This window comes from Python bivittatus, unplaced genomic scaffold (assembly GCF_059951505.1).
Source record: "Python bivittatus isolate LINGU-HERP-01145 unplaced genomic scaffold, Pbiv_v1 ctg000050_np1212, whole genome shotgun sequence".
Classification (NCBI taxonomy): Eukaryota; Metazoa; Chordata; class Lepidosauria; order Squamata; family Pythonidae; genus Python; species Python bivittatus.
This window is the reverse complement of record NW_028277033.1, coordinates 11,001,732-11,028,576: the sequence shown is the minus strand read 5'-3', so window position 1 is coordinate 11,028,576 and position 26,845 is coordinate 11,001,732. Positions and strand designations below refer to the sequence as shown.

General features: G+C 49.2%; 1 protein-coding gene across 1 annotated transcript; it reads left to right on the top strand.

Moving 5' to 3' along the window:
- The first annotated feature begins 9,585 nt into the window (after positions 1 to 9,585).
- Positions 9,586 to 26,565, top strand: SLC16A9 (solute carrier family 16 member 9). The gene is made up of 7 exons (XM_088129795.1): positions 9,586 to 9,949; positions 11,268 to 11,384; positions 14,868 to 15,093; positions 21,307 to 21,450; positions 21,770 to 21,865; positions 22,944 to 23,837; positions 25,477 to 26,565. The coding sequence occupies exons 3-7, from the start codon at positions 14,898 to 14,900 to the stop codon at positions 25,662 to 25,664; spliced, it is 1,518 nt and encodes a 505-aa protein (XP_087985921.1). The 5' UTR covers positions 9,586 to 9,949; positions 11,268 to 11,384; positions 14,868 to 14,897; the 3' UTR covers positions 25,665 to 26,565.
- Positions 26,566 to 26,845: the final 280 nt, after the last annotated feature.

Sequence of the window (26,845 nt, the reverse complement as noted above, 5' to 3'; positions counted from 1 at the left end):
ACAGTATTAAGGTGTGAGTATCTCCTCCAGTAGGCTTTTATTACTTCATCTTATCCAAACATCCAAACAGTTAAGACGACGCATCTCCTCTTGTTTATGCAGAGGCTGCTTCAGCAGATTGTAATAGACGCTAATTGTCATGCAGCTTTATTTAAATAAATGTGCTTTGCATGGGTTCTTTCCAAAGCGTGTGTTTTGGAAACGACAATATTTTAAATTATCAGCTCCCTTAAAAAGCCATACATTGCTGGTTCCCATGCATCTTAGGTTATTCGCTAGGACTGAGTGCTTGTTTTTGGCTAATCATGGTCTAGTTTAATAATTTTTTAGTGTAATTAAGGATTTCCAGATTAACTGCTCAAGAAACTGTCCTATGTGCTATGTTTATTGAAAAGTCGGATCTCAATATTTGAGATTTATTCCTCAATATATTCCTTTGCAAATATCAATGGAGTGTGGATTTGGATTTTAAAAAGGCTACTGAGAGTGTCTCTCTCATCAGACAAAGTTGGAGACAGACTTCTAGGGATGAGTAGCTGGTTGCAGAGTGACTGAACTAAAGGCGCTCAACGTCTCCAAACTGCTAGAAAGCAGCTCGCTGCAAGGGCACGTGGGGAAAATCAGAACTTCGCCCGTGTGATGAAGCTGGTGGGCTTGGCTCTCCTTCCCCTTCCCTCTTCTGATGGGAATGACGACTGGTCGCTTTTATTCCCTCCAACCCAGTGGGTCCCTGGAAAGAAATGACATAAGGGAGGGTGGAACTTTGGTCTTGGTTGGCTGGTTTCTAGGACCCTTCTCAGAAAACAGAACCAGGCTGCTTTTAGCGTGGGGAGAGAAACCAGCAAAAGGAAAATCTGGTTCAAAAACAGAGCCAGATCTGGCTGGGGCTGCAAGCAAAGACATTCCTGAAGCACCCCCCCCATGGGAGGGGCTGGGGTCGGGCAGCGGCTCAGAGTGCTGCCAGCTGCTCCGTGCAAAGCCCCCCCTTGCGGGCAGGAGACCTGGGCAGAGGTCATGGCCAGGGGACGGGAAGCAGCCCCCGGAGCTGTGCTCCGCCAGTTCCCTGCCCTCTTGTTGCCAAGAAATTGCTGCACGGGGGCTGAAGGAGGAAGTGGGGATTCCACTACGGGATGTAAATGAGATCCGCCCCACTCATTTCTCACCACCTCTTGTTGGGGTGGCCTCTGGATCTCTTGCAGGCTCCCATCTCAATCCAATTCACCTCAGCTGATCTCTGCCCTGGATGATCCAGCTGAGAAAAGGAGAAGCACGCTGGGTGTGTGTGTGTGTGTCTTCGTTCATGTTTCCGCTTGTATGTCTGGAGGGCAGCCAAACACCAGCATGAAGCTGCTTCCAGATTTCTCCAGCTGATATTTTGCCCCTCCAGATCTTAACCTCAGCTATGTTTATCAACAGGAAGAGGAGGAAGTGAGGAAAGAAATTCAGCTGTGCTGATAAACTGAGTTTTGAACTGCATGAAGGAAAATGTTCAAGAGAAGGAGAACCAGCACAAACCTGCTGTTGGCTGAATAGCAGGTGACCCCATTTGCTGGTGTGCCCACGCAGACCCCTGAAAGCGTGGAAAGGACCAAGCACCTCATCCCACCAGAACAAATCACCTGCTTTACACACACACACCCAAACACACACACACACTCACAGCAGGCTTGCATATAAAAAGAGAGTTTTATTGCAGTCAGGTCGCCTGCAGCTGTTCTGGTTGAGTCTCTCTCCATTTAAGCAAGTAAAAATCCTGTTTTCTGTATGGACAGGATCGCTTTCGGCTAGACCAGGCCTATGAGCCATCTGGTCCTGGTTTTTTTTGTGTGTGGGGGGGTGGCAGCTGCTTTCAGGGAGCACATGACCCCGGCAGGGGGTCTTTCTGCTCCAAGCAGCGCCCACAATTTCAGAAGCTGCCAGCTGCCCTCAAGGCTGCCTTGTCATTGGGACCCCAACCCTCCACAAATGGGCCCAGTTCCCCTTATAAATCAGCCTGACAGCATCCAACTCACCCCTGAATTGTGCAGGGTGCTTTTCTGGATGACCCCCAAGCGCTAACGTTGTGAGGAGGTCTGCATGGATTTTCCCCAGTATGCAAAATTAAATGGATCTGCATCGTGTCTCCCCTTCTCTGCCCACCTTCTGATCTGCCTCCCTGCTCCTTCCCCGCAAATGCCATTTTCTTCCGGAGGGAAGAGACAAAACTGGCCCCCAGTGCTTCCTACAGGACCTGGCACATGGGGGCGGGGCGGGGGGGGGGGTGGAGAACTGCTGGGCTGACTTTTGAGAAGGAAATCAGGAAAAGAGTGAAGCCTGTTTTAAAAGGTGAAGTTTAATTGTCCATGGAGTTTTCCCAGCTAACAAACACCGTGAAGGGGATACTAACTTTGTACTCCAGTTGGGGCTACCAGTCCAGCTTCCTACAGCCCTAATTCAGGAAAGGTAAGTTTCAGAGCACAGCACCCAAAATGCCACTGAGTTTAGTCATGCCATGACTCTTAAAAGGCGCATTCCTGGACATTTTTCAGCCATGGACCGCAAGCAGAGAGCAGTGCAGGTAAAATACCGCCAAAGGTCATGGCAACAACAGCAATGAAAGGTTTGAAAAGAGAGGCTCAGAATAGAAGGGGAGTCCCCGAAAGGCTTTTGCACAGGGGGAGTTTTGAAAGGTTTCCTCCCATCGCTCAAGGAGGCAGCAGGGACCGACACCCGCTCTTCCCATGTGCCAAATGTCTCTGGCACACTCGGCCCTGTCGCTCAGTTGCGCAAGACTTCCTCCTCCTTCCTCAACGGTGCCTCGAGAGCAGATGGCGATAGTAAGCCTGGCTGCTGGCCGTGCCTGCCCCAAAGAGAATTTCACTTGCTTGTGACTGACTGGCTCCGTGGGGCTGGGGGTGTCTCGTCAGAAGCTTTGGGGGAATGGAAATCTCGCATGCGGGTTCTTAGATGCCGCGCTCCTTCTTGAGACCAACTGGAAAACATTCTTACAGAATCCGTGCCTGTATCTTTTTGTTCTTCTTAAAAGCAGTGTTGAAAGATGGGATTTAAAAAGCAAAACAAAACTGTTAAGCTATTTTGCATTTCACTGCAGATTCTGTTTCCTGTCTCAAAGGTTGGGAGTCAGCATCTGATGGGGAAGTCAGAGGAGTCTTTGGGGCTGCCAAAAAACAAAACAAAAAAAAAAATCAGGGGGAGGAAGGATGTGGACCTGGGGGTGGCAGGTTGCCCATCACTGGCTCAGTGGTACCTCCCGTCACTCCTGGCCGCCGGTCCCGCTCAGAGGCCATCAGCTGCCCTACCCGGTGAGCAGAAGGGGAAGTGGCAGGCAACGGGAAGCCGCCTTCTTGGCTGCGCTCGGTGGCCTTTCCAAATTCACCTTCGTGGCAGGGAGGGCCGGGAGTCCAGCCGGAGGCTTTGCAGGCACGGGTGCTCCTCGCATAAGGGGCCGCCCTTCCTCCCGGGCCGCGCTTGCGTTCCTGGGCGAGGGCACTGGGGGCACTCCCGGTCATCCTCCCTCTTGCCAGGAGGAGTGGCTGCCCCGAACAAGCAGGGCGCCTCCACCTGCAGGACTCCAGGACGGGGTCTTTGGCTCCTGTGCTTGTGCAGCTGGCCCTGGTTCCTTAGGAGAGCTCCTCTCCCAGACCTGGGGCCAAGGGGAGGCAGCAAGGGGAAGGCTGCTTTGGTACCAGTCCTGGATCGTAATGAACTAGAAATAACAACAGCGGTGATAACGATAATAATGATATATTAAATGTATATGCCGCCGAACTCCCAGCCACTCCTAAATCCAAGGTTGGCTGTTTGAGTGACGGGGGTCTGTTTTTCTAACGTATTTCTTCCCGGCAGCTCTTTCTATTGGCTTCCTTTATATCCTGTTCCAAGCCTGACACACTTTGGGCAACTAAGAACAAGAAACGTTCAGTGCAGCCCCCCATAAATAAAATAAACCCGATCAAAAGACACTTTAAAGATATAACTGAAAGCGTCTCGTGCCGTCTTTTGTTATTACAGTCCAAGACCAGCACAGCCTAAGCGAAAACAAACATCACCCCAGCATATCGTTGCATTACATATATCTGGCTATAATGACGTAGCCTTTAACTTAGCAATTGAGAAGGCCATTTTGGGACATCTGTCACTTAAGAAGGCTTCTAAATAGCATTGAGTGGCTATCTCAGGGCTGGTCAGTCTTTCCATTTGAGGCTGAATTAACTGAGAATTAATTAATTCTGCATACATTGACACCTCAGAAAGAAATCTTGCTGAGGCTGAAAGGTACCGGGCTTTGGATTTCCACATGACACTTCAGTGGTGTGAAACAATTTAATCTTATTTAATTTAGGTTAATTTAACCTAATTTAAACTTTTCTTATCTCCCTTCTTTAAATGTTTTCTTAAAGGAAGTGATCTGAGTAATCTAAGAAGTCAGTGAACTTTCAGGAGAATGTGGCTTCCTCATCCTAATATCTCCTCTACCATTTCTGGGAACCAGAGTCCATACTCGTTCACTCACCACATGCAGTCCAGGGCCTGGTAAACAGACAGAGCAGGAAGGAAGCAACTAACGCAGACTCTAATGGAGCATCCTTAAAATGACGACGGCTTGCCCGCCAGCCTTGGAAAGTAATATCTTCATGGGACGAGCTCGGTGCCATCAAATCAGGCCTGACTTTTAGCAATGTTCTTTCTTAATGAACAGCTGGGAACTTACACGCAATCAAGAAATAATTTCATACAAGTTGGAGAACATTATTTGGTTTAGGAAACTAAAAAAGAGAAAGGGGGGCGGGAGAGAGAGAGAAAGAAGGTTTGTAAGGGAGGGAGAACGACAAGAACTTCACAACCAACAGCGGAGTGGTACAAACTGCACGCCGTTCCCTCAGAAAGCAGGTCGTACATATACTTTGCCGTGTAACAACCGCTTCTGAAAAATACTCTGTTTTCACTTACATTTATTTCTCAACAACTGAGGGCTGGTAATTAAGAGCAGAAAATTACAATCACACAAAGGTTTAAACAGAATATCCCACAAGTAGTTCACAAGAAAGTAAACAAAACATCTACCAGGCCTCTGATCGTGCGAGAAAGAACAAATCTTTGGAATGAGTCTTGGCGTTTTTAAATAAACTTTGCGACCCGAAAAAATACCGCTCCTCAAACGTTTCCCCTCTCCGTCCCTTTTGCTCCATCCCTGTTTTCTTTTAGCCATATCTCAGCTGAGATACGGAGCAGTTGCAATATGAATCACTCGGCGAGGAGTGACTCATGTTACACTCCTCGGTAGACACAAGTCCCACAGACACGTCTCCCTTGAAAAGTCCACTAAGGGGCCGTGTCGCAAGGCATGAAGCACACCAGCTCTTCCCTGGGAAGTCTCTGTTTGTGCTTGTCCTCCGTGGGCAGCAACAGCTTCGCTTTCAGCGCCAGGGCGGCTCTTGGCTCTGTTGTTGTGCACACCTGGTGCCGTATCAGATTTAGATTTCGGTCCTGGCCTCCACATCTCGAGGAATGAGATCTCTCGATGGGATGGAGATGGACGCATTTCGACTCTTAGGCGTCATCCCTGAAAATACAAGGGGCGGGCAAGTAGCCATTTTAAACAATCTAAGAGCCAGCTTGGTGTGGCGGTGAAGGCACCAGGCTAGAAACTGGGAGACTGAGAGCTCTAGTCCTGCCTTGGGCACGAGGCCAGCTGCCTTGGACCTTGGGCCGGTCCCTCTCACTCAGCCCTAGAAAGGAGGAGGCCAGGGCAAACCCCTTCCGGAATTTGGCCAAGAAAACTGCAGGGAATGGTCCAGGCAGTCGCCAGGAGTCTACACTGACTCGAATGCACTAAAAAATATATATACATAAATTGCGAAGCATGGCCATGTCTATGCAGGACTGTCTGTATTCTCAGGCAGGCCAAGGTGCCACCTCTAGTGGAAGAGGCCAGGGCAATGGCAAGATACGGGCAAGCGAACCTGCTCTCCTTGGAGCGATGGAAGACCGTGTCCTACTGTGTTCCTGGAAGGATGTTCAGCAGCCACTCGTGTCGGTCTCTGTCCTTTGCTGCAGAATAACTTGGCCTCCCCTTGCTTATACAGAAGCAATTTTTGTTTGCATATGGAAACCTACTTTTCATTTTTAAGTAATATGACAGATTCTGCCTTAGTTTGTTTAAAAACAAATGTTGGGAAACCACATATCCCATAAGTAAACATATTGAACTGCAGTTGTTCTACTAATACAAACAGGTTCATTTTAATTTCAATTATTCCTTGCTGTGAAGCATTGTAGGATTCAGGCAGAAGGAACTGCCTTCTGAAGCTGCTAGGTCTCCCCACCGCCCCCAGCAAAAGGAAAAAAAAAAAAAGACATAGTTGGATTTTCCTATGATTTATTTTTGACACAACCATGCTAGCTCCCAGTAATTAAACAATGCTTAATGGTCTTTTTTAGAATTTTGTATCTCTCCCAAATTGTAGTTGATCAGATCCACCTTCTTCTCCCATCTGAGGATCAGGGAAACGGTTGCCTGGCTCTAGCCTTTTGACACCAGCTTTATTTTCCAACAATTCTCAGAAAGAACATCTGCCAGTGTTTTCTGGATCCCAAGAAGTGCTTCCTCTAACTAGGGATGACATGTTCTCCAGCACCTTTGCCTGTCCCATCTCTCCTTATATTGTTTTCCTCGCCAAGCATAATTCTCTTGTGACAGAAGACCCTCAAGGCACAGAAGGAAGTAAGCAGCAGCCTTCTTCCTGGCTCTTCCTGCTTCTGACATAGCGAAGGTCTTCTACCGCTTTTGGAATCCTTTACAAGTCTCTTGCGCTTGGCTTTACACATTCAGGCTACTCTCCTGCACTCATTCTTGGCCTTGTTTTCTGCTTCCTGTTCCCTACTCACACTTCCAGTCTCAGCTTCTTGAGAACCTAGGGCTACCAGATCTGGGCTGCATAAATCCTGATGGCCACTAGAAGGTAGGTGAAGAGATACAGAAAACTCTTCTACTGTCTCCTCATGGTCCTTGGGACGTGGTTCACGTTGTCTCTTTCCCGAACATTGTTTTCAAAAACGGGACTCTTGGATGGAGCATGTTTGATCAACTCTTGGGATCCCTTTTCTCAGGAATACTTCTCGGTATCTCTCTGCTGCTGATTCTGGCCATTTGCAGCCCGGTGGCCTTCAGATGTCCCTTCTCCCGGGAGAGCTTGCAATTACCTTGCTGTTTGGATTCCTCATCCCCCTTGAGTACTTCTCTCTCTCGGAATTTCTAACTAAGGAAGACTCCTGAACTTCCTCTAACCTCTTTGAAATGCTGTGTCCCGGATACACAGCTGGCTTTGCTTAGTTCTGTCCTTCGCTATCACAAATGTCAACATGGCATCTCTCCAGAGTTCCAGCTACGTTTACTTCCCTCCTCAGTCCTTGTGGCTTAGATATAAATCCAACATTTTTATTGTCTTTCTCTGTCTTTGGAGAGTTAAAACATGTCACCAGAGTCCTTTTCCCCCCCACCATGCCAGGACTACTAGATTTACACTTCACACAAGTATCAGGAAAGCTGAAATCCCACATTGCTGCTCTGGGTTTTCTGTGAATGCTTGTTTTGCAGAGGCCTCATTTGCACCTTCTGGTTGGCAGAGTGTCCTGCCAACATATTATTTAACCTGTTACTTTCCGTGGGTCTAACCCAAGACTATATGGATTTCCATGCAGTGATCTACCTAGCTTACGTACAGAAGCATTATTCCTCCCTTCCTGCTGCATCCTTTTGGAAAACATTCCCTTTAGCTGCAATCATCCGGTCATGAGGGCCTCCTTCCAAAGGCCAGACCGCCTATCGGAGCCTTTCTACTTACCTTCTTGTATCCACCCTGCTTACTCTTCATACTCTCAAGCTTGCTATGGACACATAGCCTTGCTTATATATTTACCCATCACACTTTTCCCCTTTCAGATTAAGCAGCATTATGGAAATGGCAGAAAAGGGGTAGATAACAACCCCAAGAAAGTTAATGCATGAAATAAGAAAAAGGAAGGAAAATAACTAAGTCCAGTTAACTCCGCCCTGTTCGCTAGATCTCTTCATACCTTTATCCTTGCTCACCCCCCCCCCCCATACTTGCTTCCACCACAGCAGTTCACACAGCAGTTTGCTCTTTAAACTTCCCCCTCTTCTTTCTGAAGATCTTGGTGATGCCCTCCAGCCAGGACTCCCTTGGTCTTCTCTGTCCCTTCGCTCTTCCTTCATCCATGTGTTTTGAAGTCCGATACGCATTCATTCGCTCCATATGACCAAACCTCTCCAACTTACTTTTTTCATTATCAGTTACTTTTGCATTCAGGCCACATTCTGGATCCTCTCTTCTTGCTTTGCCACAGTATCCCAGTGCAACAGGATCTGACTTACTTCTATCTTTCCACAGCACTGGCACACCTTCACGCTTCTTCATCCATTCTCCCACTTGTATCAAACTTTCAGAGTCCCCAAATTCATTTACTTGCTCTAGCTTTCCACAAAACTAGAATGTAGTTTTTGTTTTGTTTTTTAATCTGTTCAACCGTGTCCGATTCTCAGAGGCTGCCTGGACGAGTCCCTGCAGTTTTCGCGGCAAGATTTTAGAAGTGGTTTGCCGTTGCCTTCTTCTTCCTAGGGCTGGGAGAAAGTGGCTGACCCAAAGTCCCCCAGCTGGCCTGGTGCCTAAGGCAGGACTAGAACTCCCAGTCTCCTGGTTTCTAGCCTGGTGCCTTAACCATGACCCCAAAGGGGCTCTAATGTATAAATAAAGAATGTAGATACTCCCTGTAAGAATTATGAAGCATAATAATGTGAAGAAAGTTCTGCAAAAGAAAATAAAAAAGCGCTTAAGTCATCTTTCTGATGGGTTGGTGTGACTGGACGGTAATCTTGCATGCCTAACAGCTATTCCAAGCCTTTGAGAAACTGACCAGGAGTTTGTTGGCATGGAGCTGGCGTTCAAGGGTTTGCCCCTCCAACTTTTCTAACTCTCAGAATTGTGCTGGCTCTGAATTCTGGGCGAAGAAGGCCAAGAATGGGAGCCCAGCTCAGAAGCTCTAATGTGGGAACATCTCTGCGTCAAATCCCACCTCAGCTGGAAGCTCTTCAGGCAAGAGAAGGGAGGATGCAGAGGAAGAGCGGGAGGCATGGAAGCCCAGTGGAGGAGAAGTGGGGCAGGCGGGGAAGACTCTGCTTCTTAAGGATGTGCCCTTTTGCTGAATCTCTGGCCACGTTTGGGAGGCTTTGGGGGCCGGCAGTCCCTCCAAGGGTTAGCCCTGGGATGGCCCCCTTCCTCAGCCTCGGGTCTGTTTCGGCGCCAGGGCTCTCTCCAGCCCCGGGGGGAAACGCCAAGGGCCAGAGGGCTGCCCCCCACCCCCTTTGCCCCAACTCCCCTCAAGGCCTCATCTCTTCAGACCCTCTGCACTCACGGGGGAACGAACGGGGGCTGGTATCGCGCCCACCGTTCCTTTAGGAAGGGTGGGCGGCGTCGCCCCAGGGAGGTCCCCCTGCGCCTCCGGGCCGAGCGGGGCCAGGCAGCCTGGGGCCGCGGCGCGAAGGATGGCGGCGGGGATGCGCTGAGGCTGCAGCCCAGAGGGGCGGCCGCGCAAGGCGGATCCCGGCAGGGCGGGCGGAGAGTCCGGCTCCGGGCCGGGCGGGCCTCCTTCTGGCGGGCGGAGCAGCGCAGCCCGAGTCCCGCGATGCCGCCGCCTTCCTTTCCCGAGCGCGCCTCGCCGCCCTGCCGTCGGTTCCAACCGGTTTGGACCGGCTGCCGGCCGGCGGCTCCTCGGCTGCAGCGAGGCGGCAGGAAGGGAGTCCCGCGGACGCTCGCCAGCCCGGCTCCCCCGCGCCCGGAGGGCTGGGCCAGGCAGGGCGTCCCCGGCGGGGCGAGCGGCGGCGAGGGAGCGCGCCCCGCTGACCGGGCACCCGGCGAGCGCGCCGAGGCAGGTACTGGAGGGGAGCGGCGGAGGGGAGGGGAGGGGAGGGGAGGGCTGGCCTGGGCAGGGCAGGGCAGGGGGCGAGCCGCCCTGCCCGCCCGCCCGCCTGCGCCGCCGGGCAGCCCGAGAGCCAGAGCGGAGCCGGCCGGCGAGGGATGGCGCGGCGCAGCTCCTCCGCGGACGACGAGCCGCCAGCAGACCCGGCCCGCTGCCGGGGAAGCGGCTCGCTCGGCTTGGGAGGGAGCCGGTGGCCGGGGCGCGGGGGCGCCCCCGGCGTGATGCGCGCAGCTGCCTTTGGGTCGTGGCCGGCCGTGGGCTTTGTAGTACGAGGCATTGGCCAGGAGGCGGGAAGACTGACTTGGCACGAGCTGTGGGGCCCAAGGGGAGGCTTACTTCTGAGTAGACACGCTTAAGACTGGGGTCCTGGGGGTGCTCAAAGCCCCAAGCCTGCTCTTGGGGAGCGTCCATCTCTGGAGAAAGTTCTTCTTCTTGCCCTTCTCCGAAGCCTCCTTTCCAGCCCCTCATCTCCTGGCCAGAGAAGGAGGTCTGCTTCCTTCCACTGGTTGCTGGCCACAGGATCTGGCCACGGGCTCACCTGTCCTCGGCTCACCTGCCAACACCCGGGGATTTCACTCTTGTGGCTGGCCTGGCAGAGCACACCAAACCCCAGGTCTTGTGTGCTCGGGCAGAGCTGGGCATGTGACCTGAGGCCGGCTGCTCCGGTTTGGAGAGCCTGTTCTGTGCTTTCCCAGCGAGCACATCAGCGGGGGGGGGGGGGGGGGGCTCCGATTGTCCTGGCCCTCTGCAGTTCAGGGTAGAGAGACCCTGGGATCCTGCAATAATTTCCAAGCAGTTTTTGTTTTTCAGGCTGTTACATTTAAGGTGTATTCTTCCCCCTTCTCAATTTAGGGCTAAGGTGCTGGAATGTTTTCAGTAGAAACCTCCCCCCACCCCACCCGCCAGGACTAAGCAGCACCAATAACAAACAACATGGAAGCCAATTAATTGGGATTAGCATAAGGACAGGCTTGTGAAAAGCAACTGAGGAGGAAGCCCCACTAAAGCCAACCTTTGTATGGATTTGGACACCTTTTGCCACCCTCAGATGCAGCTGGCAGTACCTGCCTCGAAAAGCAGGAATCCACGCTGGTGGCTCCCATCTGGGGGAGGGCAGGGGCAGTAAGGCCCTCTTGCAGAGGCAGGCAGAGAACCGTCCTTAGAACAAGATAGGCAAAAGGGCTGGATTCCAGTTTCCAAGTGAGTATTCCTTACTAAAGACTCCGACCGTGTGAAGTTTTGCAAACTAAGTATAGGATTATCTATTGCAGAAAGTGAAATTCTTAAGGAGCCTTTACCAAAAGTCTTAAGGAGGCTGTACTTGCTGAGGAAAGGACCCTAATTCTGACTCTGACAATCTCAGGAAAAAGAACAAACGAATGAACAAGGCAAGTAAAGTCTTATGATGCAGTGTTTGTGTTTCAGAAAATGTTGGATGAGACGGAATTTCCCTGATCTCCTAAGCATATGTCTGAATGACTGCTTTGAATAGATAATTATGCAGGAAGCATCTAGTGGGGTGGGAATTTTTCACACAGAAGAAAGAGGGACAGCCTGCCCTGAAAACAGCACAATTTCTCTGCCTTCTCTCCCTCACTGGCTGTTGTCTATGTAAAAAGAAAATGTTCTGTCAGTTAAGAAGGAAGCAGTCTTGAGAACATGAGGAAGCAGATCGGTCAGATGCTTCAATCTGCAACACTAACATTTATGAATGATGTTACCTAACCTGGTAACGAAACAGCTGCAGGAACAACCAAGCTCGGATAATGCCAAGAACCCAACAGCTCGACCCTGAGCCACCTCCATTCTCCCTACGATTGGAGAGTGACACAAATTTCTTCTGGGCTCGAGGCAGCTGTTGCGTTCATCGGCATGTCGGAAGATGTAGATGGAGGTGGCTTGTGTTTTGTGGGAATTGTCGCAGGGAGGGCTTGACGAACAGGCTGTCCTTCAGCAAAACGCCTCTTCTTGGTGGGTGCAGCTCAAATGCAAAAGGTGCTTTGGAGCACCCAGGGTACCAAGTTCTTACACCAGGCCCATCTTCTCTGGATCCCGCTGCAGCTGCTGGGGCAGCCGCACAATCCTGGGGACAGAGGCGGTTGCAGATGGATACGCCATGAGCCCCCCAAGGCTGCAGAAGCCCCTTTGGATCCTAAGAGAGGCACAGCCCTCCTGATGTTCTTCACGCATCTTCAGGGCACCTCAGTGCCTTCGCCATTAGGAGAGACCCAGCCTGTGCCTTTCTGAAATGTTTCAGTGGACCAACCCAAAGGAGACGGCAGGCCAGGGAATAAGGTGGTGAGGCTACTGTTAGGTTTTCCCAGCGTGTGTGGATGGTGGGAGAAAAACATTCTGGCTTGGTGATACGTCCTAACAGGTTGACCACTCCTCTGTGCTTCAGCTAACTGGAGCAAAGTAATGTTTTAGTGAATAAAAGGGCAGGTCCTTTGCTTTTAAGGGTTTTCATTTTCTTAATGCTGAATGTCATGCACGTTCAAAAATGCGCTCCCCTTCCTTCCCACTACAGTCCAGATATTCCAATACGGTAGGTAGCTGCGGTGTTTGGAAGGAAGTGTTGCCCACGGGCTGGGGAGGTGTAGGAGAACAGCTTTACAAAACTCTGTGTCACCTCTCTGAAGAGAAGGACTCAGGCAAAGCACGTCTATGGAGACATTATGACCCAGAGAAGATTCTGGAAGTAACTGGCTTGGATTGTGGCAGGTTGAAAGCTAGAGGGTTGAGATTTTTGCTGCTGAGATTAATGCTTTCTCTAAGGACAGGAGCAGTAGGACAATTTCTCTCTGTCTTTCAGCAAGATTAACATGATTTAAAGTTAATTTAAACAGTAATCCAAAGTCCTTCTCCAGGCATATATTTTGTTCACCAAAAGGGACAGTAAGGACTATGTATCCGTAAGGAGGGAGGGCTCAAAACCTTTAACCCGTTTCAAGAATTTGCATTAGCCACTAGCTTTACGAAAGTCCACTTGGAACGTGTATTAATTTCTAATCACCTGTCTCATGAAAAATAGGACGTGCCTGGGAGTGCAGAAGGGAGGTGTCCCTGGGGAACAAGACTTGGCAAAAACTGTGGGTGCAGAAGTCCAATCCCTGAATCGAAATGAATCGCAAAAATATCCAAGAGTTGTGTTTCCTAGTTTCTATCGCACAGCATTTCACAAAGATAGATGATAGCTAGATGATAGATATAGATAAATGATAGGCAGATAGATATGATAGAGATAGATAGGTGATAGATAATGATAGATAGATATTATATATATATATATATATATATATATATATATATATGGAGTGGGGGGGGGAGAGAGAGAGAGAGAGAGAGAAAGGAACTATGATAGGTTTGGGTGTTGGCCAAGATGAGGCCAGAAAAACCTTTCTCATTTTTTACTCTGATTTCTAGTGGGCAAAGCTATTTGCGAGGTCATTTCTGTGCCTAGGAATTTAGGGCATCTTATTACGTGTCACAGAGAGCCAGTTTGGTCTAGTGGTTAGCACCAGACCAGAAACTGGGAGAGAGTGAGTTCTAGTCCTGCCAGTCAGCCCTAGGAAGGAGAAGAAGAAGGCCGGGGCAAACCCCTTCTGAACATGCTGCCAAGGAAACTTCCTGGCCTTGTCCAGGCAGTCGCCAGGAGCCAACACTGAAAAAGCAAAGAAGTCACACGTCACACCAATGGCTGGAGAGTGCCATGCATGGCTAGTATTGGAAGCAGCTGTGACTGTGAAGACCTGGACAGATGACAGGCTGCTGATGTGCTTCTGTAGGACCTAATGTACTCCGAGGAGGCTTTGGTGATGGCCCCAGATGAAGGCAGGAAGAGGGCAAGTAGATACATCCATATGCTGTGAAGGTATTTCTTCCAGATTGGCTTCGAAAGCAACACAGATATTCTTGTGGCAACTTAAAGGTGGTTGTAGGTCTTAGTGCTCGCTGGTTACTTCATGAGATCTCACATGAGCCTCACATGAGCCTCACATGAATAAGGAATATGTTGGGAGCAGGGAAGATGTAGGGAGGAAATGGGAAGCAGAGGGGTGGGGGACAGTGAGAATTGTGATTTAGAGTGACAATAAAGAAAACTGTGGTAGTTCCACAGGAGGTCTGCTCTAAGGGCCTTGCGCCAAACAGGCACTACCCTTGCCATTCAGTCATATCCTTTCCTCCTTGGTGGGGGTGGGGGTGGGGGGTCCTTCTCAGCCTCCCTGCGGAACAGCTCCTGTCCCATATCCTTGGGTTAGCTGGTGGGCAAGGAGCAGATGGCAGCAATGGTGAGTCTTGCCCTGTTCCCAGGGATCCTGCCCCAAAGCACTGCTCTCCTCCCACAGAGGGCAAACCCTGATCTGTCAGAAGCGTCATTGGTGGTTGGGACTTCTGGATGTTCAGACCTTCGCATTGGCAGCCAAGGAGAGCGGCCTGGGGCCCAAGGCCTGCTCAGCTCTCCACACAGAAGCCACAAAGGCCGGGGGAACCCACAGCTTCCAGTGTCTTTAAGAAGGGAGGGGGCGTGCTAAAGGAAGAGGCAGCCGTGCCATCACACGTATGGCTGTTCCAGTCGGCTGCTTGCTCAGAGGACGGCAAAGTCACAGCCTGTGACAGATCAAGGTTCTGCCATGGATGTGAAGGGAATGTCTGGGCTGATGCTCCTCTTGAGACCAGCTGGGTGGGAACCAGAAATTGCTCGCCATTTGCCTTGGCAAAGGTTCACCAGCTCTTCAGCACCACCCTCTCTCTCTTATCCTTGAGCTCAGATTCATTATGGCCTTCAATGCATATATACCCAGCCTTCGGGCAGCAGTGCCCTTGCCTCTTCAACCCCGTTTTTTCCCCTTCGTTTGTCTTTCTCCCTGCAGTGCCCGTGACCCCTCAGATTCCCCTGGAAAATGGTGTTCCAGAAGTCGCCCGACGGCGGGTGGGGCTGGGTGATAGTCCTCGGCTCCTTTTTCACCCAGTTCTTGTGCTACGGGTCGCCCTTAGCCGTCGGGGTGCTGTACGTGGAATGGCTGGATCTGTTTGGAGAAGGAAAAGGGAAGACGGCGTGGGTCGGATCCCTGGCGAGTGGAGTTGGACTGCTTGCAAGTAAGTCTCCAGTAAAAGAAAGAGAAAACGTTTAACATCTAACCCTTTACTTATGAAACCTTCCCGTTGCTTTAAAGAAATAAATTTAACTGGAGAAGGGGGTTCCTAGTGTCTCGGTTCAGATGAGAAGACCTATTCCAGCAATGACATTTCACTGCCAAATGATGTAAAGCTGCAAACCAGCAACTTTATTGCAAGGAGTTTAAGAATAATCATTTACTTGCAATCAGCATCCGTCGGCCTAGTCTCTTTCCTTCGAATCATCTACTCAGGGTCACGATGTTGTAGTAAGTGCAAGGAAGCCCAGTGGCAATTATTTCTACATTCTGCAAATGGGGGCTTTCCATTTCAGTTTAGCAGGCAGTCCACAGTAGGACCAACGCTGTTGTTTTCACATTGTGTGAGCCCTACAATGTCTGAAGCAGTGATTGCTAAAGATTGCAGTCCTTTTCCTGTGGTTAGAATTGAAACACAAATATATATTTCTGTTCGTACTATAGAAATGAGCACTGTATCTCAGCAAGTCTCTAACTTTACATATCCAATGATGCAAGAAGCAGGGAATCTCTAGAACTGTAATATTTGCGCACACATCGTCTTTGGTGTAGTGAAAATTGAAGGCCAGAATTTCACAAATTAGATAGTCCAGTTCTTTGTATTCACCACAAGCAGAATAAATTACACTAATTTCAGAAAGAATTAAAATAGAAGTTGCTTTCACAGAGTTAGGCTTTTATGATCTGTTGGCTCTCCAGTATGTCTGCATTAATCTGGCTCAGTTCAGTGGCAGGACAAAGAGCTATAAAATGTAAAAATATTCAACATGGCCCATGAAAAGATAATCTGCTTTTGCCTCCAAAACCTTTCTCTAAAATTCTGTATGGGGCACAGACATTTGTATGGGGATTGGAGGGCAGAAGGATTAATATGGGATTTTATTTTGCTTTTAAATATTATTTTAATTTTTGTAAACCACTTTGTCATTTTGTTTTATAAAAATGATGATGATGATGATGATGATGTATTTATTTATGCCAGGCTTAAGTACATATGTGAGAAACTGTGAAGGAAAATGTTATAAAAACTTTGCAGTCTAAACAAAAGAGAAAAACTAATACAGATTACCGGAGAGGCAATAATTGCTTTCTATTTGTGGAATATAGTTGAGTTATAAGAGATGGAATAAAACAGATACATTTGGCAGAAATGTATCTATGCAAATTTCCTCAATGCAGGGTAGGGTTAATAAGGTCTAATTTTCGACAGTGCCCATTGGAGGTGATAATAACGTCTTGGGTGTTTTTGAGCCCACCCTGCAGACACCCGGGGTCCAAAATAATGACTTTGAACTCCGTGGATTTTATAATTGTAATATTATGACTTTGCATACCTTAAAGGTGTTAAAAATACAAAGGCTTTTTGTGCAATTGTCTGAGTCACAGCAGAGGAGATGGTCTTGGCCCTTCTCTAACTGCTTTGTGGTAAAAATAGAATTAAAATTGGAAATGTGGATGCGCTTGAAGTCTCCAGGCTTGGCAGGGCTGCGTTTGCACATCTAAGTCCAAACAAGGAAGAATAGAAAAGGGGGGAGGAGGGGGGAGAAAAAGAGGAAGGGGGCGAGGATTGGGAAAAAGACCGTCCCCATGAGTCTGGCAGGGTTAACGCGCGAATCTCAGAGGAAAACCAGCTTTTGTAGCCTGGAAAAACGCTGAGGGAGGGAGGAAGGAACCTGCCCCTGACTCCGTGGGGGAAGGCGTCTGCTGTGGGAACGCCGCTGAGGCCGGGCATCGGGGCTTTCGGTTCCAGCAAGCAGCTTCCACAGGGAGGGTCCCATGGTCCCACAGGCTGCGTTTCTGAGTCTCACACCACCGGGCAGCTGGGTGGCTCTCGCCGGCCCCGAGAGCTACGAAGGGGGGGCCAGGCCAGCGTGGGGCGCTGAATGGGTTGCTAAGGCCGGCTTGGCCATCGGTAGCTCCTTTACTCTAGGAGGCGGCAGAGAAGGCTGGGCTGAGATGTTTGTCACGCTTGTGCGGTGTTTCTCGACCTTGTCAGCTTGAAGATGGGTGGACTTCAACTCCCAGAATCCCCCAGCCAGCCTTCTGGGAGTTGAAGTCCACCCATCTTCAAGCTGACAGGGTTGAGAAACACTGCCCTTGTGGATAAAGAAGCAAGACCTTGCCCTTGAAAAGAATTGGCTGGCTTTCAAGGTCAGGCGGGCATCACCTTTAAGCTTTAACAGCGGCAGGAAAGAAGATGCCCAGGATCCTCTCCCGGCAATCAAGGCTCCGAGGAGGAACTTCGTAACCTGAGCCAGGAAAGTCCACCACAAAACACCTAGCCGAAGCCTGCAGCCAGGCCTGCTTCCACTCACTCCAGTGAAGAACTTGATTTTCCCCCTCAGATTGCAGCTAGTCCATTCCTGGTAAATAGCGCCTGATTCACTTGAGTTACGCCGCAGAAATTAGATGATTTAAAGACCTGGTTGAGGGAGTTTGGCTGTGCAATATGGCATTAAAATTCAAACATACCTGGCAATATCAGTTATAAATGAAGTGATTTTATCGTTCATTTGGAAATGGAACAACTGCTACTTTAAATGTCCTGAAACCCCCTTCTGGGGTGTTCAGTTTTAACGTTTTCAACTATGCAGCCAACAATGCTGCTGGCTGGGAATTATGGGGATGGTTGCAGTGCTGGGATTTAAGTCTAAAATCTGCTTAGGCTTGACTCCTGATTGGGTGGTGCAACACTTCATGCTCTAGGAACGAAAAATCTGAAAAATCTGCTTATTCCAAACAACGGTTTCAGCGTCACTCAGAGAAACTCACTCGCTTCTTCACTCTGCCTACCTATGGCCGTGTGGCAAATTAGACATGCTAATGCTCCCGTAAGTTGAGATATACCAGTGCCCTAAAGCGTCCCTCTCTCCTTTTTCTGTGGCAGACCACAACTGGAACCGAGGGGAAGAACTTGCCCACATCCTAACATTAGTAAGTTCTCCTGGACCTCCCTGAGAAGGAACGAGGGGAGTGCAACAGGAATCAACCTTTCTAGCAATAGTTGCAAGTTTTAACCTAACTTTTCACTTGCGCTTAAAACTGCGTATTATCCTGGTTGCTATGTCACAAATTCCTGTGGCAGAACTACCAGGCGACTGTAAAGGGAGAGGCAGATTATAGATTTTCTCCTGAGGCTATTCATGGTGGCACGAGAAGCGATGCTGTCCGTGACTGCTGACTTTGGAAAAGAGATTTTGCAGGTTCTTCATGTTTTCCAAGCCTGCAAAGCCAATTTGTCCAGCAACGAGGGAGCAGGCCAAGGCAGCCTGCTCCCAGGGCAGGCGATGTCCGCGCACGAAGGCAGTCCGACAGCCGCAGTACCAGGGAAGCTCTGAGCGAGGAGCTCGCTTTGCCAAAAATGGAGTCCCTTCATCCAGTCCACCCTTCTCCCTTCATCCTCTGGCCTGAACCTGTGACTCCTTGAAAGACCGATGCCCGGGTCCAAGACTGCCCTTCCTCAGCTTCTCCTGCTCATACTTCCCAAGCTGATGGGCCCTGCAGGGCACGGGCACACCACTGGTGCTCTTGCCCACCTCTCTTGGCACTCACTCAGTCTCCTGCCCCACCTGACTTCATTGCTATACGATCCTTTAATGGGAAAGCATAATCTGTGATGAATAGAGCAAAACAGTGAACAAATCTGGTATTTGCCTCAATGCCCCATGAAATGGTGGGTTGGGGGGAAAGCCTCTAAAGTAGCTTATCCTCCAACCGGAAAATCCTGAGTTTGCTGGGAATGCTGTAAATCACGGCCCCGGCTTTTTAGAGGGCAGGTTGTGGGAAGGTGCTGTAGAGAGTGTGGCTCGCTGAAAGAGAAGGGGATGGCTTGGCTCTTGAAACAGGAAAGCCTGTCAGTTGTTGACTGCAACTGAAGAAGGGTGCGAGAGTGGTGAAGCTTGCCCAGGCCTCAGGTCCTTGTGCTGAGTCATGAAATGCCCTGTCGCTGGCACAAAATGCAGAGGGATACTTAGCGGCTCTCTGTTTTACGGATTACCTTCACTCTTGAGTTAGCTTAAATTAAAATTGTACGCATGACCGAAAACTGAAGCTGCTAACAGGCTTAGAACTGGGCACTAATTCCCTCCGTTCCGTGGCTGGGTTTCCTTGAAAGAGCACCTCCCTCCCTATTTCTGTTTGAGACAATCCTAGCTGATGCAACCTTTCTCCAAAAGCTCATGCAAAGTGGTCAGGAAGGATAACAACAGCAGGAACACGCAAACAAATTAAAAAACAGTAGGAAAAGAGAACAAAAAGAAGCCAAATTGAAAGTTTGTGTAAAAAGAAGGACTTCAGTTGCCTCGTGAAGAATTCTAGAAAAAGGGCCTTGGTAGATGGTTCTGCAGCCCTCCTTCTCTTTTCTTCATCCATACTGTGGGCTATGAGCGCTCACAGGGCCAAGAAAAACGAACGGAGGGTGCTGGGTTTGGTGGCAGCAAATGGGGAGGTGGTTTGGGCGTGACCCACAGTTGCTTCGGGCTAAACTAGACACTGACTAAGAATGGAAGGCTTTGATCAAACAAGTTGGAGAAATGATTCAGGAGTTGACAATGTAAGGACAGGCGCCTTCAGTGGAGCAGAGAGACCTATTGACACATGTTGGCAGGATGGGGATCTCCCCGCCCGTTTCACAAGGTCCTGGAGAAATTCCCATCTGATGGACCTTCTCTGGAGGTCCTTGTCTGGTTGGCCAAACCTGGCAGCATTCTCAAAAGTCCCAGGCAGGTACTTCAGAAAGCAGCTTTCCTGCCTCCAGTACCATCAATTGTCTTACAGAGTAAGGGCCACATTTCATTTTGCGTATCTGCCAGTTGTCACAAATTTCACACGGTTGCCCTAGTGTTGCAGCAAAGCCCTACTCTGGAGAAATCTCAGGCCTCAAAGGCTAGAGTTACTATGCTTTGAATGAACTCATCTTGCTTCCTCCAGGTTCCATTTCCATCCCCTCCCCTCCCCTCCCCTCCCCCTCTTTTCTTCTCCTGGGAAGACGCATTCAGGCCCATTTTATCAGTGATGAATGTATGTCAGGAAAACATGATTTCTTTTGTAACCAATTAAGGGCACAGGGAACCTGAGTATGACAGACACGTCAGAGTAACCCCTTTAACCAGTTGCCACAAATCTGCAGTTCAGAGCTGGCTATTCCCTTAACGAGGAGCACTAGCTATCTTTGTCAAAACAGAGTTGTGATGCATAGCACAGGAGGTGCACATTGTAAGTACCTTGTCTTCCCTGATGATACAGATCATTTAGACAAGGTCTAACACCACTTTTCAGAATTTTTTCCCTAAGCCACAAAAGTGGTGTAAGACACGGCGGCTGGCTTTTTGTGCGTGAGCAGAAATGGTGGAAGGGTGCCACACAAAGGGTACCTGGACTTAAATGAAACTTGACTTATGTAGAGGTTTCTGGAAGGGTCATGTAAGTTGGGGACCGCTGTATTTTCTTCGTCTGTTACGAATCCATGGTCGGAAGGGGGGTTGCTGGGGTGAAGGAATTATTGCCTTTTTTCAGAAACTGCTGCAAAGTTGCAAATGCTTGTATTGTTTAGTCCCGTTTAAGAAGTCTACAGTCCTCTTCACTGGAGATCAACCTCATTGTCCGCAGCTGGACTGATCCCTGTGCAGGCACTTATAAAATTGGATGGTGCAAATAGGAGTTTATCTAAACACGTTATGGGAAGGAAACGTATATTGATGGCTTTGTACCTGCTGGGGAGAGGAACCTGCTGCTGTGCGTTTTGTCTGGTGGGCTTGTCGTTTAAGTCCGTAGACTGCAATCTTATACGCAGTTGCCCGAGAATTAGCCACAGGGAAGTCACTTCTGAGCAGGCAGCCTTGCTGACCTGTGACGGAGGGGGAGGCGGGGGACCTGCTTGCAATGGTGCTGCCAGCCTCGACCACCAAAACTGGCATGTGGTTCTCCGAGGCTTGGGTGGTAGAAAATGCTCTTTCCTGGTGTGAAAATGATGAAATAAACATTAAAAAATCTTATGCTGGAGCCCTTCTTTGGTTGGTCCCGTGCATCAGCTGTCCTTTCAGGATTTAAAAGGAGGCCGACAAATCTCAATTCCTTCTTTTAACGATTTAAAATAAAAAAAATTGTTCCTGCTCTTTTCCCGCACCCCTTCCCCCCCCACCCGACGATTCCCTCGCAGGTCCCGTCTGCAGCACCTGCGTCTCTGCTTTCGGGGCACGGCCGGTCACCATCTTCAGCAGCTTTATGGTTGCAGGAGGCCTCATGATGAGCAGCTTTGCGCCCAGCATCTACTTCCTGTTTTGCTCCTATGGAATTATTGTTGGTAAGAAAAGTCACAAAGTCCCCTCCGACCCCACCGGGTAGCGGGACAGTCCAACACCCTCCTCCACAGCTAAAAGCATCTTCTAGAAGGTAGTATTGACTTTAGACCTGGACCCCAACCCTGCAAAGCTCCCAAGAGGCTTGTGGGCACTGGGTCTTGCCCCATCTTCAGATAAACGGTGCAGGGGCAGCCGTGGGGCTCTGGGAGCTGGACCTCCAGAAGGGTTCCCCGGGCCCTTTCATTGAATTAATCAAATTAGCAGCACTGCCAAGAATGGTGGGGGGCTGATTATGTGCCATAAACTTCTCTGTGCCTTTAGGACTCGGATGTGGCTTACTGTACACAGCCACGGTCACGATCACGTGCCAGTATTTTGACAAACGCAGAGGCCTCGCACTTGGTCTGATTTCCACAGGTAGGTCGTTTTAGCTGATGCTGGTCTCTGGGTTGAACGACCTTATGCTGTAGTTTGGTTCACTAAGATTATATCATCCAAACACCAAAAGTTGGTTTGCATTTATCAGAGTTAAACATTACTTCAGTTCTGAACAGTTTCGGGTTACTCCTTCACCTCCATGGCCTTATCCTGAATTCTCTGCTGGTCCTTTTGATGTGTTCGATTTTGATGGGATAATGGGGGCGGGGGGAGAAGAAGGAAGGGGATCAGCCAGGAATGGGTGATCTGGTCCAGTTCTTGCCCCCCACCGCAGCCTCTGTGGAAACACCAGTTTCAAAAACCAAGCTTTTATGCCGTTTGTTCCCCTACAGAAACCTCCTGATATCTGCTCCGCTATGTAGCTTTCTACATTAATTGGAGGCACTTGGAGATTAATCTGTAAAAAATGACACCCATGAAGAAATGTGAATACAGTCATTCCACGGGGGGCTTAAAAAAGTCGACGTGTCGCCCACCACAAGGCCCCCTTTAAAACTGCATCGCAGGCACAGTGCCCACAGAAGGAGACAGGGCTTTGACTGTGTGTCCGGGGCCGCCATCTTGATGCTTTGGCCCTCCCCAAGGCATCCCTTTTGCATGGTACTCAGGAACCAAGAGTCTTTCAGCTGCATCTTGCCCTTTTCGTTCTGTGTCTGATGGCCCCAAAGGAAGCCCTGAAAAGCAAACTTTCAGTGGCCAGCCTTCCTGCGAATTATGGCCTATCGTTCTGTGTTTGGTTGGAAGACCCTCAGACCCGAATGGAGTTCTGGGTGAAACTCAGGCCAAGTTGCAAGGGTGGGGCCGGTGGCGTAAAGAGGCGTGTGGGGGGGCTCTCCTTTATAGGGTGAACTGAAGCAGAGCTGGACAGCCGTCGGTCTGGGGTGCCTTCGCTGGGTCCCTGACCTGAGCAGGGATGACGGGGCTCCCTGGCCTCGCAGCCCTGTCCAACCCATGATTCTGTTTCTCCCTCCCGATTTCACAGTCTGAGTCCCCAGAGTAGATGGCACAGCAGATGGTGATATGAAGCTACTGACACATTCCTCTCTTCTCCATCCAGGGTCGAGCGTGGGCCTTTTCATATACGCTGCGTTACAGAAAGAGCTGATTGAACTGTACGGGCTGGATGGCTGCCTGCTGATCATTGGCGCACTCTCCCTAAACATACTAGCCTGTGGCAGCCTGATGAGGCCTTTGCCGGTGGCCCAGGCGCCCGCTCTCGAGAAGGTTCCAGATCAATACCTCATTTATAAAGAGAAAGAAAAGCCTGCTTACGAGGAACACATCACCATACTCGAAAGGGCCCAGGGAGAAGGCAGCGAGGGGCCAGGCAGCGACCGCAAAGCGGGCGGCCTCGCGGTCCACGGCCGACTGCCCTCAGCTTCGCCCAGAGAGGCCGACAGCTACCGAAAGAAGGTCGCAGAACAAACGTATCTCTGCAAACAGCTTGCCAAGAAGAAATGGGACCGGTATTTAAATTACTGGGAGGAGACATTGGGCCTTTTTAAAAACAAAGTCTTTTCCGCCCTTTTTATCGCCATCTTCCTCTTTGACATTGGCGGCTTCCCTCCTTCGTTACTCATGGAGGACGTTGCGAGGAGCTCCAATATCGCTGAGGAAGACTGTGTCGTCCCTCTGATTTCAATCATCGGCATTATGACGGCCATCGGGAAGCTGGCCCTGGGCGTCCTGGCAGACGTGGACTGCATTAACGCTCTGTACCTCTACATCCTGACGCTAATCCTGACGGCCGTGGCGCTGGTGTTAATTCCCTTCGCACAGAGCTACGGAACCCTGGCGATCCTTTCCGGGGTTTTAGGTTTCCTGGCGGGAAACTGGTCGATTTTTCCCTATGTCACAACCAAGACGGTGGGGATCGAGAAATTGACCCACGCCTATGGCATATTGATGTTTTTCGCTGGACTTGGAAATAGTCTTGGACCACCAATTGTAGGTAAGTTGGCATTTCAGCCATATGTCATTCCTTCCTTTCAAAAATGCCCTCCATCCACAGAACCTTTTAGTGGAGATGTAGAATTGTTCAGTTAGAATGGAAAAGTAGAGCAGCAACCAGCATTCCTACCACTGGCTGAAATCCACTCTTAATTTGGGAACAAGACTATGGGACAATAAATTGCATTTGCTTTATTTTCCAATGCATGTAATTGTAAAGCAATTGTATTGATACTGTTGCCCTTCCTGGGGGATATTTTCAAAAATTTGCCAACATCCAAGCCTGAGGACTTTTGGAAGCAATCATGTTATGGTACAAACGACCCAGATTGTGTTGTCTGTGCAAGGGCATGTAGGACTTCACCGTGGTGTCTGCCAGGCACTCTCGGAAACAGCAAAGAGCCCAATGGGCAGACTCATTTTAGGGGATTTCTGATTCACACAGAAGGAGAGGCTTTCAAACAGGATGAGAGTTCCACCTTGCCAGAAGGTTATGGCTTTGTTACCTTGTAAGTGGATGTACTATAATGCTAAATAAATTAGAGGATATCCCGTGGTTTGGGAACTTGTGGGTTTTGGCCCTGGCCCGAGCAGTATTAAGGAGCCTCCTTCAGATCAGCAGAAGTTCCATGGTCTCTCCTCTCCCTTCCACTGCTGCCCACTGCCACACCCATGTGGGACAACTGCTTCCAACCTTCTGATGAAAGAATTGCACCCTCAGCACGTACATTTCGCGCTTTAATGAAGGAGTCCTCTTGAGTGCAGGAATTAAATCAGGGTAGTTTCTGCAGGTATGATGCTAGAAGCGTTTACCATGGAATAAGGTGCACTTTACTGCAAACTAGGATAATCTATAAAGGGAAGGGATAAAACAATTGCTTGTAATTGTCTCTCTTTGCTGCCCACAGGTTGATGTTATCTTGGCAGGAAGGATCTTTTGGAGAGCAATATCAGGAGATAGTTAGATGTTTATGGTGGCCCAGATAGTCACGCTTTGCCGCTGCCCCCTTCTCTGCCACTCTCTGTAATTTAACGAGATCTCAAGCATCATGCTGTCAGAACTGGGCAGCAAACTCTAGATGGTCCCCACAGGGCAATACAAAAATCATCTTTTTCTGCATCTCTTTGGGATCACCTGGATCCCTGCAGCCTGGATCTGGGAGCTGTGCACAAGCACCTGCTTTGCTTTGAGCCAGGCCTTTGCTTCATCTGGCTTAATGTTGCCCTCGTGTGCTGGCAGGGACTCTAGAGTTTCAAATCTTTCCCAGTCCTAATCTGTGTTCTTCAGGCATTGCAGCCTTCCCCAGGTTCAAAGATTACAATATGCTCGAAGTTCTTCTCACCATAATTAAGAACTCGCATACTGGTCTGTGCTCCATACAGTAGAATAAATCGTTTCTGGCTCCATGATACAGCGGCCTCTGGGAGTACAGCTATTGGCTGTCATTGTGGTTTGTCAGTGGCTTGGGTTCAAAGCATTGGTAACCTGGATTGGCAGCTCCCCGATCAGTCATGCTCTGGTGTGACGCTTTTATGGAAGAGGAGACGTCTTCTTCTGTAGCTGCGTAGGTGTACGGCAACGAGAGGGTGCGGATCGGTGTTTTAAGACTGCTCTGGCAGCAACTTTTCTTCTCTTTCAGGTTGGTTTTACGACTGGACCACGTCTTACGAACTAGCTTTTTACTTCAGTGGGCTGTGCGTGCTCTTCGGAGGCCTCCTTCTCTCGCTGGCCACGCTGCCGTGCTGGCACGGAACAAGCGCTGGCTGCCAACCCAGACCCCACCTCCAAACCTTTACTCCTGCCAAGCTGCCTCCAGAGCGTAAATGACAGTATGGAGTAGTTGCTGCTGTTTTCATACTGGTTCTTTTAGCAATTTTTCCGTATATTTATAAAGTTTTAAAAAAAAAACTTTTATACTTCTTTGAAATGCTTGTACCTTTGACCCAAAGTACCAGGTTCTGGCCCTAGCAGTGAAGTCCCATCAACCCAGCGGGGCCTTCTGCTTTGCCGTTGCCGATAATTAGAAAAGTGCTGCTCGTGCCTAAGGACTACACTGCCGGATTGCAGCCGACCACAGACTTTTAAGACCCTGCTGCTTAAGTGAAACTTCCTGTCAAAGAGCTTCCCAGGTCACTTCACTGTTCAGGGGACTGGGGCGTGCAGTGGAAAGCTGTGGCAAGTGTGCAAAGCGGTTGGATCTGGAGCCAGTGCATTCAGTCTCCTGTGACTTCCTTCTCTCACTCAGACTGTATTCTGTTACAGTTTGCTAAGCATTTTCTGGTGCAGCGAATGTATTTTATACACATTTTCACATAACCCTTGTGCTTAATTTTGGCCAAGTTGGTACTTGCTTCTCTCTTCAGGTGGCGAGAGGCTTTCAAGACGAGCGGCTCCATCAGCCGGAACGTCGTGACTCGGATTGAAGGCCCTCCTCTGTCTGAGGAATCTGGTGGGTTGCCAAAAGGCAGATTTGGATCTCATGATCTACGAAGTAAACAGCATGGCAAGAATTTAGCATTTAATGTCAATGAAGATGTTGGATTGCAAAAATGTTACTGCATCTTCCATCAGGAGCTGTTAAACATTATTCAACTGAAATCTATAAAACCAAGGAATAAATACAATTTATTAAAGAAACCACCAACCATAGGACCGAAATACTGATCTTATTTATTTTACAAATTCAAGACAAGATTTCCTTAGGGAGCTTTCAATATTGCAATGCAGCAAAACCCCTCTAGGTAAGAAAATTTAAGCTCTTTAATCCATACGTTAGAAGGAAAAATCCATCTCTGAAGTTTCCAAAGAACTTAACTCTTAAATATTTAAAAACAGTAAGGTTGATATTGGGAGGCGTCCAGCTAATGAATCCTCTATAGAAATAAATGGGGCTCCCACTGTAACATCACGTAACTTGTTCAGCTGCATTTACTGATCATACTCAGAATGAACACACTGCTGTCAAATTAATTAATTCTTATTGCAGGAATAACGTGGATGTGGCTGAG